Source organism: Leptonychotes weddellii, chromosome 16, assembly GCF_054177405.1.
Source record: "Leptonychotes weddellii isolate Sample4059 chromosome 16, ASM5417740v2, whole genome shotgun sequence".
Taxonomy (NCBI): Eukaryota; Metazoa; Chordata; class Mammalia; order Carnivora; family Phocidae; genus Leptonychotes; species Leptonychotes weddellii.
In genome coordinates, this window is record NC_138384.1 from 35,795,328 (window position 1) to 35,811,532 (window position 16,205).

Consider the following 16,205-nt stretch of genomic DNA (forward strand, 5'->3'; position numbering starts at 1 on the left):
GGTATGTGCTCTGGTAAGCGCTGTGAATTGTGCAAGACTGTTGAATCTCAGATCTGTACCTCTGAAACAAATAATGCAATATATGTTAAGAAAAAAAAAAAGAAGAAGAAGAAGGTAGCAGGAGGGGAAGAATGAAGGGGGGGAATCGGAGGGGTAGACGAACCATGAGAGACGATGGACTCTGAAAAACAAACTGAGGGTTCTAGAGGGGAGGGGGGTGGGAGGATGGGTTAGCCTGGTCATGGGTATTGAGGAGGGCACATTCTGCATGGAGCACTGGGTGTTATGCACAAACAATGAATCATGGAACACTACATCTAAAACTAATGATGTAATGTATGGGGATTAACATAAGAATAAAAAAATTTTTAAAAAATGAGAGGAAGAAAATAAACGAAATAAGAACACAAAAATAAGAAACAAAAATGGGGAAATAATCTCCAGAACATAGGAATTAAAAAAAAATAATAAAACTAATTTGTACAACTCCATATTAAGTAAATGTGATGAAATGGACAATTTTTTTTTTTTTAAAGATTTTATTTATTTATTTGAGACAGAGAGAATGAGATACAGAGAGCATGAGAGGGAGGAGGGTCAGAGGGAGAAGCAGACTCCCTGCCGAGCAGGGAGCCCGATGCGGGACCCGATCCCGGGACTCCAGGATCATGACCTGAGCCGAAGGCAGTCGCTTAACCAACTGAGCCACCCAGGCGCCCGAAATGGACAATTTTCTGGGAAAATGTAAAGTTACTAAAACTAACCCCATCAGAATCCAAATTCTCATCAGAATCCAAAATCCAGGGAAGTTCCAAAAACCAGATGATCCAATTAAGAATCTTAAATTCTTTTTTTTTTATCAATTCCTTATACACTCTTTTGGTTTTTTGTTCTTTCTCTTGCTTTTTGAGTTGCCTTTTTAATTTGTTTTCATTGTTATTGTATTTAATGCAACAAAACTTCCTCAAAGCACTGATCATAGATAATGTCTTATTATTTTTAGGAGTTTATGTACTTTCATTTCCTATTGGACTGAAAAGTTGAAATTTTTTACATTAATTTCCTGTTTTATTGCATTATGGACAGAGAATGTGGTATGTCTTTATTACTCATGTTTTATCAAGGTTTTCTTTGGGACATTTGTCAGTTTTCAGACATGTCCCGTACGCACTTGAAAAGGTGTGTTTGCTGTTTTGGGGATTCAGAGTCTGGAACGGTCTCTAAGATCTGCCTTGTTCTTTTTTTTTTTTTTTAAAGATTTTATTTATTTATTTGAGAGAGAGAGACTGAGAGAGAGAGAGCATGAGACGGGGGAGGGTCGGGAGGGTCAGAGGGAGAAGCAGACTCCCTGCCGAGCAGGGAGCCCGATGCGGGACTCGATCCAGGGACTCCAGGATCATGACCTGAGCCGAAGGCAGTCGCTTAACCAACTGAGCCACCCAGGCGCCCCAGATCTGCCTTGTTCTATTTAGGGCTTGTCACCTGTACCAGTGAGATGTCTGGGTCTGTCTTGGACTGACGGGAGCCCCGTTAAAGCCCGCTGTTAGGGTGTGTGTCTGTGTCTCCTTGTACTTGCTGGAGTTCCTGCTTCATAACAATGACTGCTGTGTGATTTGGTGAGTAAGTTTTCATGTCCGCCATCTCTTTATTGTGCATTTTAGCCGTTAGCATCACTAAAGACACTGAAGTGTCTTGTGCTTTGGGCAGTTCTGTCGTCTGATAAGATCACAACCCCTGTTTTAGGTGTATTTTCATTTGCTTGGTATGTATTTTGCTTATCCTTTTTTCTCACAGCTTTGTAAACCTGCCTGAAAAATCTTTTCCCTTTAATGATTGGTTTAGGCTCATTTAAACTGAATAAGCCAGTTTCTTCGTGTAACTGACAAGTTTGGGCTCCACACTGTTCTCTATTCCTATATGTAGGCTTCTGCTTATTATTAGTTTTCTGCCCTTAAACAGTGACATTCTGCGGGGAAAACTCTCACCTGAGGCCCATTTCTTTTCTTTTATTCTATTTTTTAAAGATTTTATTTATTTATTTGACAGAGAGAGCACAAGCAGGGAGAGTGGCAGGCAGGGGGAGAAGGCAGGCTCCCTCCTGAGCAGGGAGGTAGGGGTGTAGGGCTCAATCCCAGGATCCTGGGATCATGACCCGAGCCGAAGGCAGACGCTTAACTGACTGAGCCACCCAGGTGTCCCCCATTTCCCTTATTTTATATGGGAAAAAAAAGATCATGTATCACAGGAAACCCCAAATTCCCAACCAATGTCCTCAAAGATAACTAAAACACAGTAAATGCGTATAAATACCCAACGTGCTCTATACCAGGAAGTAAACTGCTTTAAAGGTGATTTCCTGCTGACCAGCCAGTTAGCATGGTGGTAAACAAGTGGTTACCTTTGATGAAGTGACACAGTCTCCCAGCATGAGTGACACATGACTCATTTGTCAGGGCGCCTACACACAGCTCTGAATTGTGTTGGATTTGGAGTGCAATTTGAAACTTTCCTCACACATGTCTTGAAAATACCATATTACATTTTGGGATTTAAATATTAATAATTATTAAATAATTAAATTAAGGGGCGCCTGGGTGGCTCAGTTAAGGGTCTGCCTTCAGTTCAGGTCATGATCCCAGGGTCCTGGGATCGAGCCTCGCATCATGATCCTTGCTCAGCGGGGAGTCTCCCTCTGCCTCTGCATCTGCCCCCCGCTTGTGCTCTCTCTCTCTCTCAAATAAAATCTTTTTTTAAGAAATAAAAGACTCAGACTTCATTTAAAAAATAATTAAACCAATAATTTAATAATTATAATTGATAAATTTAAATAAGTCTTGATTTAATAATTATTATTAGTGTTCCCATATAACTAGTAGCTAGAAATAGGAGTATTAAGGGATTTATAGAGTCTAGAAAGTTTGGGGTGTTAAAAACTAATAAATAAAAAGAACCCTAATATGCATTCTACCAAGAAAATGTTAACCAGGATGATATTCTGATTTGTTTCCCTATTGGTGTCTTTATATAGCGGGTCTTTTATGATCTGGTCTCTTGCATATGTGTGTGTGTATATTTATTTTGGATATATCTTTTGGGATCTATAAATGCTGTTTTTGTTCTGAGAGTTGCCATTATAAATAGTAAATATCACACCTTACTCTCCTCTTTTTTACATACTATCTATAATAAGCAGTAACAGTTAGCTAGGGATTCTTCCCTTTCTTCCTCATGTCTAATTTTAGATGGTAGCCTAGGGCAGTTTCCTTGGCATGCTTTCCTTAACTGGCACACTTTCATATGCTTTCTCTTCCATTTTTGTCATAGGATATTGTCAGTGCTTGATATTTGCATCTTTGTTGTGTCCCCTTTATCTCCCATCATTTATTCCAATTCTGTAGTTAAGTGTATTCACCTTGTGCCACTGACTTTTTGGTTTCTGAAGCTTGTTCTCTAGATGATTCCTCCTGAAGGTCTCCTGTAGCCATCCATGCCTTGAGATGTTTCATATTGGTAACTTTATTCTTTTTTTTTTTTTTTTAAGATTTGTTTATTCGAGAGAGAGTGAGCATGCATGGGAGGGGGGAGGGAGAGAGAGAATCCACAACAGACTCCCTGCTGAACACAGAGCCTGACATGGGGCTCGATCTCACAACCCTGAAACCAAGAGTTGGCTCCTCAAACAACTGAGCCACCCAGGCACCCCTTGGTCACTTTATTCTTTGAGGTCAGTTTGGATATAAAATCTTTGGCTTATATTTTCTCTCTTTGAATACCATAAATATGTGCTCCACTATCTCAGGGTATGAAGTGTTGCTGATGAGAATCCTAATCCCTATATTAATTTCTTTCCTTTATAAGTGAATTGGGGTCTGGGAAGGGCATGAAAGGAGGAGTAGATACTCAAAGCATGATCTTTTAAAGCTCCATAATTTAATCAGAATATAGTTCCCTGTTGCCCATTCTAGCTCAGATTCTCCAGTGATGCTGTATGCCTTCTGGTATGTTGGTTCTGGTCCCCTCCTTTCATACTCCCCTCCCACTCTCCCATCTGTCCCAGGAAATGTTTTTTGAATTATAGTTCTAAAGAATTCTATTGTTTTGGGGCGCACCTGGGTGGCTCAGTTGAGTAGCCAACTCTTGATTTCAGCTCATGTCATGATCTCGGGTCATGGGATCGAGCCCCATGTTGGGCTCCTTGCTCAGCGAGGAGTTTGCTTGAGGATTCTCTCTCCACCCACCGCCCTGCTCATTCTCTCTGTCCTCCCCATCAAATAAATCTTTAAAAAAAAAAAAAATTCTGTTGCTTTTATTTTCTTCTTCAGGAGCTCCAATTATACATGTGTTAGAGCCTTCTTTCCCTATCTTCATTATTTTCTCTCAAATCCTTTTTATTTGTTTGAGGGGTTTTGTGCAGATGAAAAATCTATTCTACCATCATGATTTTGCCTGCCAGATAACCTAATCGAGGTGGGACTGCCAACCTCCATGTCTCAGCTGACTCTGGAGATTTGGTGATAGGCTACCAGGCCAGAAGGACAACATCCTGTTCTTGTCCTATTTATTTAAGCCCTCAGCTTCCCTACCTTGTTCTTATATCTGCAGTTGTTGTAAGAAGTCAGTAGTACAGTTGTTAACAAAACAAAGCAAAAGCCTCTAACGCAAGCAAAACAAAATAAATTCTTCTTGCATTGGCATATAGACCTACTCCAGCTGTGCAGAGAGATGGCAGGGAACCCCAGTTTGCAGATTAGATTATTAGTGGTTGCCCACACAGGAATGGGTCTAGGGCCAGAATTCAGGAGCAAACACCACTCTAAACTATGATGTTCAAGGGCACAGTAGAGTCAGGTTGGAAATAGAAAGCATGCCCCTAGATTTTCAAGTACTTACTTTTAATCCATTTCAAGGAATCAAAGCCACTCGTGACATCTGGGGCACAAAACCTACCTTGATAGGCCTTTCCAGGTCTTTCTTCGTAAACCTCATCACAACCAATCCCAGAATCGTCAGGCCATAAAACAGCCATGCGGCAAAACTGAAGTAATTGACCAATGAGTTTATGTCACCAGGGATGATATAAATAGTCGCTATGATACCCTAGTGGAAGGAAGAGTGAATTCTTAGGTCACAGGATCCCTGTCACGTCACAGGAGACTGGAGAAGCAGTGTCTCCTGTGAATGAACATGCCAGCATGAAAGAAACCTATGCATCCCTTTATAGTTGGGGTTAAACCAGGCTTTGGCTATGGTGAGTGTTCTCCCTGAATCCCGATGGAAAGGACTTGGAAAACGTGTGACTCTTTGAAGTTGCCATTTTAAGCAGGGGAAAAAACAAGGTATGCATGTACACCGCACCAGCTTTCTGATGGTAAATGTTCCTGCCAGAGAGTCTTCGTCAGGGGAAAGGGCCCTGCCTGGGCTGCAACACTCAGCCTGTCTCAGCCTGGTCTGGACCCGCCTTAGCTGTGTGGCCTGGGCCTTGTCCCAGGAGGCCTCTCCTCATCTTCAAAGGGAATAGGCTGATGGAGAGTAGTGCTTCTCCTTCCGGGTGGAAGGAGTCTGGCCCCGAGGCTGGGCTTGGACGGTCCGCAGGTGCCAGAGACAGTGGCACACCACCAAGGACTGTCACCCACTGAGAAACTCCAATTAGAGGATGTCAGAGGGCCTCTACTGCGCAGGGGCGCCATGACGTCTAAATTATGGGGCCATAAGAAGTACTTATCAGTAACCACCTCATGAATGCCTTATTCTCCTTCTCTGTAAGCTAGTGGGGTTTTGTATAGTTTGTTACCAGGGACCCAGACATACAGATGTACATGTAAGGAGTGTAGAGGGTAGGAAGTTGGAAGAGTCAAACAGTGTCTTTCACGGACAAATTCAGAACAAGGAGCAGACGTGTTGGGCAATGTTTGAACTGTCATGGGCTTTTTCACCTATTTCATGTCGAGGAGCAAGGGAGCCTGGGTCATGTGAAAACCACTGGGCTTAGCAATACTGGGTTCCTTCAGGGCCCCTCTGCCTTTAAGGGGGTGTCTGCTGGCACAACTCATACTTACATAAAAGATGATGGCAGGCGCTGGAGTCAGGCGCTTGACGCTGATGTAGGACAGCACTTTGAGCATGTGGCCTTCCCGGCCCGCCACGTACACAAGTCTGAAAAAACAGTAATGGAGGCCTCATGGATGGGCGTGTGGCTCTTGTACCATCACTGGGAGTCACTACCAAAGCCGCGGAGACAGGGACTGAATTGGAACCTGGCATCTTCAGTGGGAGGTGGTCTCAGGGAGGTGAGTGAATTTTGGGGAAGTGAGTGAGGTGGTTAAATGCCCCTGAGAGCGAGGCATCCCGGTGCCGTGGGTCATCTACATAGGGGAGAGCTGGGGGCTGGCTTAGGGTTTGGGTAGGACCTTTCAGGAGGAGACACCTACTCCTGTGTCCTCAAAATTATGCTTTCACGTAAGGGAAAAACCAGTCCGGGACCAGCGGACCCCCGTGCTTGGAGCAGACAGAGGCAAACACAGAGGCGCCTGGTACTTCCTAGATCCACGCTGTACAGAATTTCCATATTAAACAAAAAACCCAAAAGATGAATTAAGGGTGGGTCAGCAGATGCAAACAAATGGCTTAGTCCCCCCACCCCCACTCCCAAGAACTCCTGGTGATTCAGAAATCTGAAAGACTATGTTTAAAATGTTGAAGAGAGAAAAAGGGGGAAAAAGCCAAACAGAATTTTTAAAAAATAAAAAATTACCATAACTTAAGAATGTAATCAACAGTTGTTAATCTAGGTTCAAAGTGAAAAAAATACATTGGAAACTAGATCTGATACCACCTCACACCAGTCGAAATGGCTAAAATTAACAAGTCAGGAAACAACAGATGTTGGCGAGGATGCGGAGAAAGGGGAACCCTCCTACACTGTTGGTGGGAATGTAAGATGGTGTAGCCACTCTGGAAAACTGTATGGAGGTTTCTCAAAAAGTTGAAAATAGAGCTACCCTACGACCCAGCAATTGCACTACTAGGGATTTACCCCAAAGATACAAATGTAGGGATACGAAGGGGTATGTGCACCCCGATGTTTATAGCAGCAATGTCCACGATAGCCAAACTGTGGAAAGAGCCCAGATGTCCATCAACTGATGAATGGATAAAGAAGATGTGGCATATATATACAATGGAATATGACTCAGCCTTCAAAAAAATATCTTGCCATTTGCAACAATGTGGATGGAACTAGAGGGTATTATGCTAAGCAAAATCAGTCAATCAGAGAAGGACAACTATATGATCTCATATGTGGAATTTAAGAAACAAAGGATTATAGGGGAAGAGAGGAAAAAATAAAACAAGACAGAATCAGAGAGGGAGACAAACCATAAGAGACTCTTAATCATAGAAAACAAACTGAAGGGTTGCTGGAGGGGAGTGGGGGGATGGGGTAACTGGGTGATGGACATTAAGGAAGGCACGTGATGTAAGGAGCACTGAGTGTTATATAAGACTGATGAATCACACTGATCTCTACCTCGGAAGCCAATAATACATTATATATTAATTGAATTAAAATTTTAATGTTCTAATTATAATAAAAGATACTAGATCTGAGAGGGGCGCCTGTGGGGGCTCAGTTAGGTGTCCGACTCTTGATTTTGGCTCAGGTCATGATCTCAGGGTCATGAGAGCAAGCCCCACATCGGGCTCCATGCTCAGCGCGGAGTGTGCTTAGGATTCTCTCTCCCTCTGCCCCTCTCCTCACTTGTGCTCTGTCTCTAAATAAATAAATACAATCTTTAAAAAAAAAAAACAACCTAGATCTGAGTTATGAAGGGTAGAGAAATGGAAAATGTAGACAGGAAATTGAGAGAAGAAACAAGGAGAAGCCCGAATATGTTGAATGGGGTAAGGCAAACTGGAAGAGTAGAGAGCTTTCACGGAACTGAAAAACAGCTTTCACATTAAACCCAGCTCAAGATAAAAACATACCCAGATACAAACAGTGTGGAAGGAAAAAAAATTTCTTAAGCTTCCAAATTTAAAAGATTAACTACAAAATTAGGACAAGCAGAACGATAGCAGACTTGGCATGAGACTATGTTCAAAGCGATGAGGGACATTGGTTTTCAGATTCTGGTGCTGTATAGCTCAACTATCATTCAGGACTAGGGGCAAAATAAATACATTTGTAGGTGAACAATAACTACAACACATTTTCTGTTCTCCGGTCCTCACTGGAAACTATTTGGTCTACTCCAACAGGCAGAAAGAAACTGAACTCAGGAGTTGATTGAAGAAGCAGGTGTTAAGGAAACAGCAGTAAAACATGTTGGTATGGATGTAAGTACATACATTTTTAATTCTTGTCAGGATGAACTTTTTCTGGAGGGGCGGATTTATAGACAAGGTGCAGCTCATCTACTGGACAGTGCAAAAGGGGGAGCCCTCACAGGAGAGGGGGGAGAATGGAGATGCTGACAGACTCTCTTAGGTATTTGAGTTAAATTTGAAGAGTAATTGCTAAAAGAGAGAAATAAAACTTCCATATCAGTAGAAAAAAGAAAGGACATTTGATGGATAATAAATCAGGATAAGATTTTTCAAAAGCCAAGAAAACACAGTATGTTGGAAATCAATCCCACTGTAATAGGAATCACATCAACTGTGGTCAGATGTTGCTTGCCCGGGCAGGAGACAACCTGGGGGGTTGTTGAAAGAGACACAAGCCAAAGCCCCATGATGCCAAGGGTGGAAGATACAAGGGGTGGGATGTGTTACCCGAAGTAGCAGCCTAGAGCCTGCAGAGTCTTCAAGAGCAATATTGTACAAAACAGAATTTAAGGCAAAGAGAGTTCCCACTGAAAACAGAAGCCGTCTACCAAGAAGATGCCAAAACTGGAGCCCTTGAAACATAGAAGGCCAAACTCAACAAATCCACTGAGAGCAGGAGATTTGAACAGTCAAGGCACAAGCTTGACAATGATATAAAAATCAAGAATGTAAACACAATATACCTTATTTTCAAGACCCTAGGAAGCATTTATAAAAACTGCAGTAAGCCACTTCAGGGAAGGCATAAAGCTTCTAAAGAAGTGAGATCATTAGGGCGCCTGGGTGGCTCAGTCGTTAAGCATCTGCCTTCGGCTCGGGTCATGATCCCAGGGTCCTGGGATGGAGCCCCACATCGGGCTCCCTGCTCGGCGGGAAGCCTGCTTCTCCCTCTCCCACTCCCCCTGCTTGTGTTCCCTCTCTCACTGTGTCTCTCTCTGTCAAATAAATAAATAAAATCTTAAAAAAAAAAAAAAGTGAGATCATAAAGATCCCACACTCTGACTACAATACAATAAAATGAGAAGTGAGGAATACATAGGCCAAAAGAGCCTGTCTATTTAAAACTACATATTTGAGGGGTGCCTGGGTAGCTCAGGTGGTTAAGTGTCTGACTTTGGCTCAGGTCATGATCTCCAGGTCCTGGGATCAAGCCCCTGTCGGGCTCCCAGCTCAGCAGGGAGTCTGCTTCTCTCTCCCTCTGTTTATGTTCTCTCTCATAAACTTTTAAAAAATAAATAAATAAAACTACATATTTGAACTTTGAAAAAGACATAAGCATGGCATCGAGTTAGTTCCCAGAACAAGCCCATGAAACTGGGAGGAAAGGAGTCTCCAGATGGAGGGAGACAGACTCCAGGTGGTGCTGTAACCTCATGCTTTAAACCCCTCAGCGCTCACAAACCTCTCTGTAAATTCCATGGGCTCAGAAAGCAAGCGGACACTTGGAACTGGACACAGTCATTGCAAGTGTGGCTGGAGGGCTGAGCAGGCAAGGAGGAGTGGAGCACGGACATGGGAGCACTGGTTTTTCCCGATGTTACCTGAGGGGGTTTGGGAAGCATCCCTATGCACAGTGATAGCACAGGACGGGGCCCATTGTGAAGCAGAGTGAACCCAGCACCCTGGGCATGAGAATGACGGCATTCAAACCAGGAGGAGAAAGGATGGACTATCAATAAATAATATCAGGACGACAGGTAGAAGTTTGAGGGGGAAAAGTGAGATTTATGCCTCATATCAAAATATATTCCAGGGTGATCAAAGAGCTAAAGTAAAATGCTGGAAGAAAACACAGGTGGGTATTCTTGAAAGGAGGAAGGTTTGTCTATGTGACATAGAAAACTCAGATACCAGGAAGCAAAAATCTTGGATGTGACCCCACAAAAATTCTATCCAACATCAGTCATAATTCTGGCCAACCCCCAAGCTGCACAGGTACAGAACTATACAGAATTAATTCAGAATGGATCATAAATCTAAGTGTGAGAGCTACATCTATTAAAAAAAAAAACTTCTAGGGTAAAACAGAAGAGAAAATCTTTGTGACTTTGGGTTGCACAAAGGCTCTTAGATATGATAACAAAAGCATGACACATGAAAAAAAAATGGCTAATCAGCACATGAAAAGATGCTCAGTATCACTAGTCATTAGGGAAATGCAGTTAAAGCCACAACGACATGACTAATACCCACTAGAAAGACAATGCCAAGTGTTAGGATGTGGAGAAACTGGAATGCTCATGAATGGCTTATGGAAATTAAAATGGAACAGCCACTTAGAAAACCGTCAAGCAGTTTCTGTAAAAGTTAGTCACAAATTTACTCTCTGAGCCAGTGTTTCTACTAGGAAGCTACCTAAGAGAAATGAAAACATATGTCCACAGAAACACATGTGTGTGAATGTTCATGGCAGCACTGTTCATAGTAGCCAGAAGGAATGCAAACCTCCATCTGGTGAATGGATAAACAAAATGTGGTATATCCATATAATGGAATACAATTCAGCAGTTACAAGGAATGAGCAGTTACATGCTATGACATGGCTGAACCTCAAAAATAATATGCTAAGTGAAAAAAAGCCAGATGCAAATGACACAGTGCATCATTCCATTTAAATGAAATGTCCAGAAAAGGCAAAGTTACAGACACAGGAACAGGTCAGTGGTAGTTAGGGATGGAGCGGGGAGCAGGGATGAACTGCAATTAGGCAGGAGTGAACTTTTTGGGATGATGGAAATGTTCTAGAACTGGACTGTGAGGATATTTGCACAGCTTTATAAATTTACTAAGATCATCGAATTGTATAATTGCAAAGTGAGTTTTATGGTATTTAAACCTCAGTAGAGCTATTGAAATTGTGTTTCTGTATATGAGCAACAAACTTATCAGAAACTGAAATTTTAAAAAATACCATTTACAATAGCACAAAAAATATGAATTTTTTATTTGAGAGAGAGCACGAGAGAGCACAAGCCAGGGGGGAAGGGCAGAGAGAGAGGGAGAAGCAGACTCCCCGTTGAGCAGGCAGGGAGCCTGATTCAGGGCTCAATCCCAGGACACCAAGACCATGACCTGAACCAAAGGCAGACACTCAACCAACTGAGCCAACCAGGTGCCCCCAAAATATGAATATTTTGGGATGAATCTGACAAAATATATGCAAGAGCCATATACTGAAACTACTCAAGAAAACATCTTTTTTTTTAAATTAAGACCGAAATAAAGGGAGAGGGTCCTTGCCCTTAGATTAGAACAATTAAATGGCAGCCCTCTCTAAACTGATCTACAGATGGAACACAGCCCTGGTCAAAATCTTTGAAGGCCTTTTGGTAGAAACTGACAAGCAGATTCTAAAATTCATCTAGAAAGGCAAAGGACCCAGAATAGCTGAAGGCTTCTGAAGAAGGGAAGTCTGCTTTGACACAGCTTCAGAAGAAAGACTTTGTGGTCTATCGCGTGTCAGTGTATAATCCGTGGCAATTCCACTCTCAGAAATATATCCATTCAGAACCCTGGACAACCAGGCAAAGACATGTTCCAGAATGTTCCCTGGGGCAGTGTTGATGAAAACAGCCCCACTCAGCCCACGAGCTGAGGTTATGTGAAATTGTGCTACGTCGTAAAATGGAATACGACGCAGCCGCTAATGGTCTCTGGAGCCGGAGGGTCCAGAGGGTTGGTGGGGCTGGCGAGCTATGCTTGTTTGTGTGAGTAACGTTTGAGACGAACAGGACCTCAGCTGTTTGCTGTCGTGCTACAGACACAGTTGGGTAGTGACAGACTGCCATGGCCTGAAAGCCTAAAACGTTACTCTCTGATCTCGATTATGTATACATTCACAGGAGAAGATGTTCAAGAAATATCCATAGGTGAGAAACAGGACAAGGTGAAAAGTACCACCAGTGTGCCTGTCACCCTGTGTCCCCAAGCTCCACCTTGTCCTGAAGTTGGTGGTGCTTCTCCCTCCCGAGGAGCATAGAGCCTTGCTACGTGGGGCCACCATGCCTAGTGCCAGTGTGCAGGCTCGGCGACGCTTTCTGCTCCCTTTCCAGGACTTTGGGTTTTCTTTCTTTCTTTTTTTTTTTTAAGTTTTTATTCAAATTCCAGTTAGACATTGGGTTTTCTGTTATGCCATGAGGTGTTAGCCTGGCAGAGCCCTAAGGACCTTTGCCCTGAGTCTTGTCTTCCTCAAGTGTGGGATGGGCTCTGCTGCCCTCTGCTCCCGGGGTGAGTGCGGGGTTCCCCTACCTGCCCGCTGTGAAGCAGGTCCCGTTGGCGGCACCAATGGTGGAAAAGGCCACGAACAGTGGAACCACCCAAGAGGCCGGATAGAGAACACGGTCGCCAAACGTCTGCAGAGAGAAGCAGAGGAGTCCTGAGGGTCTTGCACGGCCCGCAGGAGCTGTGGGTCCCAAGGAAGCTGCTGGGCCCTGCCTGGGGGCTGGGCCCCCAGCCCTGGGGGGCACGGCCTCTGACTCCCCTCCAGGAAAGGAAAAAGTAGACAACCTCTCAGGAGGAAAACAACTTAGCCTTTCTTCCCCGGAGTGCAGGAGAGCTGCCCATACTGACTCCATCCTTGGCCCTCCATCTTGTTCATGTCTGCTGGATGACCTCTCTTGGGGCTATGTGTTCAGGGTGCCTTGGGGATTAATATCCATACCTTAGAAACACCTGCCAAGGTCGGGATGTGGGGAGGCTTGTTTTGGCCTTCCAGGATTCTGTTAGAACATAGTCTTTCCCTTTCCTGGTGCACAGGTGGTGCCACAAGATCTAATTAAAGGTAGGCTGTCAGTGGGGTGCATGCTAGCCCTTTGCTGTCACCACAGTGCCCTTCTGAGTGCCACCTCACTCTATAAAATCTGTGGACTAAGGTCCAGACTTTGCAGAGAATAACTGCACTGAGCCTGGATCAACCTCCACCTGATTCCCCTGTCAGGAAGTTACTCTGAATAGAACCCTGTGTAAACTATATGGAGTCAGTGCTTCGTTTTTGTCTCAAAGTGCCTTCTCAGTTTGAGGGATACTTTACTGTCCCTCCCCGACCTTCTAACAAAGAGTCACAGAAATCTCCTCTCCACCTGTCCCTGTACTAATTTTTCATCATTTCAGTGTCCTTCCAACACCCCGGGCTCACGCTTCCTTGACCCCCTCACTCAAAACGACCTTGTTCTCCCTGCACCTTAACCACCTTTCCTTGTGGTCAGTGACCTCATTGTGACCAAGACATCTCTCCCTGCTCCCCATTCCTGTCACCTGTTTGCAGTTCATTTCCTGTCCCACCCCACCTCCACAAGGCCTCCAGCATGTGGACCCCCCCACCTTTCCTACTGACCCTCCCCATTCCCTTGTGATTGAGACCCCCCCCTTGCCCAGCTTAATTTCCACAGTTACTATAATTCCCTCCTTTGATCCCTCCCCTGAACTTTCTCGCCCGCATCCGTGTCTGTCAAAACCCCAGCTCTGCTCCACCTGCATTCTGTGTCAGGGCCCAGGCCACAAACTGAACTGGAAGGCCACCTTTCTCCTCAGGCGGGTCTTTGCTGCCGCCCTAAACTGCTCACTCTGCCTGGGTCCTAGACCATTATTTCCCTCATCCCCAGAGGGTACCTCAGCTTGGGCATTTGTGACTTCCCCCAGAGCGTCCTGCCCAGACTCTGGGCACTCACCACGGCCACCGCCTGGGACTGCAGGAGCTCGGTGGGAGTCATCACAGTAAAGTAGGAAACATTCATGAGGATGTAGCAGCCTGTCACCAGCGGGATCCCGATGATGATGGCCAAGGGCAGGTTTCTGGGAGGGGCAGGGACCCAGGGTTGGACCAGAGCATCACGTGAGAGCCTCACAGGAAACACCAGTTTCTGTGCTGTCCTTTCTTCCCATCCGCCCGGCCAGCCCTCCACCTCTCCCTGGGGTGGGCTGGGGTCCCCACTGCCACAGCAGGGGCTGTGGGCTGTGACATCGTCAAATGAGAAAGAACTCTCCTGCACTCAGACTCCAGGGCAGTGAGGCTGAACTGTTTATAAAGCAAAATCAACCCGAGATAAAGCTGGGGTTCGTCCATCCTCCCAGCGACTATTCTGCTACCCAGAGCACAGCCAAGCTCTAATGAGTATATGGAAACGAGCTTCTGAGGAACCATTCGCAGTCTGGGAGGGGGTCTGCTTTTTGCATGGGGAAGAGAAACCTGCTTGCCAGCCCGCTGTCTCCCACCTGACTTAGCTTTCTTACCTGAAAGGGTTTCTAAGTTCTTCCGTGATGTAATTGAGTTGATTCCTAGGCAAAGAAAAGTAACATGAGTGACCTAACTTTGGCCTTCTTTGCTGAGATCGTAAAACACACCATAAAGGCTGGCCTCATTTCAGACTCTCCACCACAGAGAAAATTCTCTGGCAGGAATTCAGGGTAATTGCGTTCAGAGAAAGCCCTAATGATGGTGGGGCTCCCAAAGGTCTGCACGTCTGTCAGTGAGAAGTCTTTGCCCTCTGTGGGAATCATGGGAATTTGCCAGAATTATCAGAGTAATGAGTCCCCAAGCTGCTTTGAAAAACTGGAAGTTTCGCTGAGAGGAGAATGAAAGCTGCTTTGCATGAGGGGAAGACCAGTGTCACAGAGGGTCACGCTTCTTCCTTCATCGACTAGGCCTCGTATTTGCACAGCTGAAATGGAAGGGCTGCGGAATATTCTTGCCATGTTGAGTGCCTGGGCAGCCCTGACAGCCTCCCATCCCGCGGAGCCTATCTGTGTCTGATGACGCTTCTGACCCGGGCCCACCACTGCCTGCCCTTGGGCCACTCTGCAGGGCTGGGAAAGGGGCAGGGGCTTTGGTGTCTGTGGGGTCCGAGGAGAACAGAAGGGGGGCGGTGCTGAGCAAAATGGAGACATGGAGGTGAACGCTAGGGTCCCCCCCAAACCCCAGGAGGGAAGGGTCCTTGCTTTCCTTGGCTTCAGTCTAGTAGCCTGGGACACCCCGACCAGATGTGAGTGACGTCTCAGGGGGCCTTACCATCCGTCGTACGCCCAGAGTCCGTTATAAAATGCCAGACTGATGGCTCCCACAGACAGTTTTGTGCCCTCAAAAGAATTCTCAAAATTCTTTGTATTTCCTGTAATCAAGCCAGACAGTGAATTGTGGGTGTCAGAGGACCAGACTGGGGCCCTGCCTCACACCTGTGCCACAGAAGGGCATGACTCGTGACCTCAGGTTGTCACACAAACTCTGGAAAGCAGGGAAACCACAGCTGCTTTCGGCCGAACTCCTGCCGGGCTTCCTGAGAGACAGGCCCGGGAGCACAACCTCCGGAGGACAAGGCTGTGCCTGTGGCACCCGCCCTCCCCTCCGGCCTGCGGTCACCTTGGGCCAGGAGGACCAGGCCGCTGAGGATGATGATGGCCACGATCACCAGCTTGGCCCCCGTGAACACGTTCTGGACGTAGCTCCCCAGTCGCACGCTCAGCGAGTTCACCGTGGTGATGAGCACTGGAATGAGCCAGAGCGGGGGTGACATGGCGCGCCCTTGGGCCCAGCACCCCGGCTCCTTCCCCAGGGGCCTGGAGAGGGTCTCCCACCCCAACCTGCCCTCTCCACCGCCTCATCTATCCATCGAGTGTGCCCACGCTGTGGAAGCGGCCAGGCCTCCTGTGAGCGCCGCCCCAGGGCTTCTGGCCCCCAGCAGACCCTGCCTCGCCTGTCGCTGGCACTTCCAGGCCCAGCGGCCGCCCCCCACGTCACCCCTCCCCCCACGTCACCCGTCTCCCCCCGTCACCCCCCCTCCCCACATCACCCCCTCCCCACGCGTCACCCCCTCCCCACACGTCACCCCCTCCCCATGTCACCCCATCACCCCACATCACCCCTCCCCATCACCCCCTCCCCAAGT

At 46.0% G+C, this 16,205-nt stretch overlaps 1 protein-coding gene across 1 annotated transcript in view; it reads right to left on the reverse strand.

Moving 5' to 3' along the window:
- SLC7A9 (solute carrier family 7 member 9) overlaps positions 1 to 16,205 on the reverse strand; it is a 27,390-nt gene that overhangs the window by 7,343 nt on the left and 3,842 nt on the right. The window contains exons 5-11 of the mRNA XM_081806679.1: positions 15,680 to 15,900; positions 15,332 to 15,431; positions 14,557 to 14,601; positions 13,995 to 14,118; positions 12,577 to 12,680; positions 6,057 to 6,153; positions 4,948 to 5,097 (exon numbers count right to left, since the gene is read on the reverse strand). Of these exons, the coding sequence (XP_081662805.1) occupies positions 4,948 to 5,097; positions 6,057 to 6,153; positions 12,577 to 12,680; positions 13,995 to 14,118; positions 14,557 to 14,601; positions 15,332 to 15,431; positions 15,680 to 15,900 (841 nt within the window). The remainder of the gene's footprint in view (positions 1 to 4,947; positions 5,098 to 6,056; positions 6,154 to 12,576; positions 12,681 to 13,994; positions 14,119 to 14,556; positions 14,602 to 15,331; positions 15,432 to 15,679; positions 15,901 to 16,205) is intronic.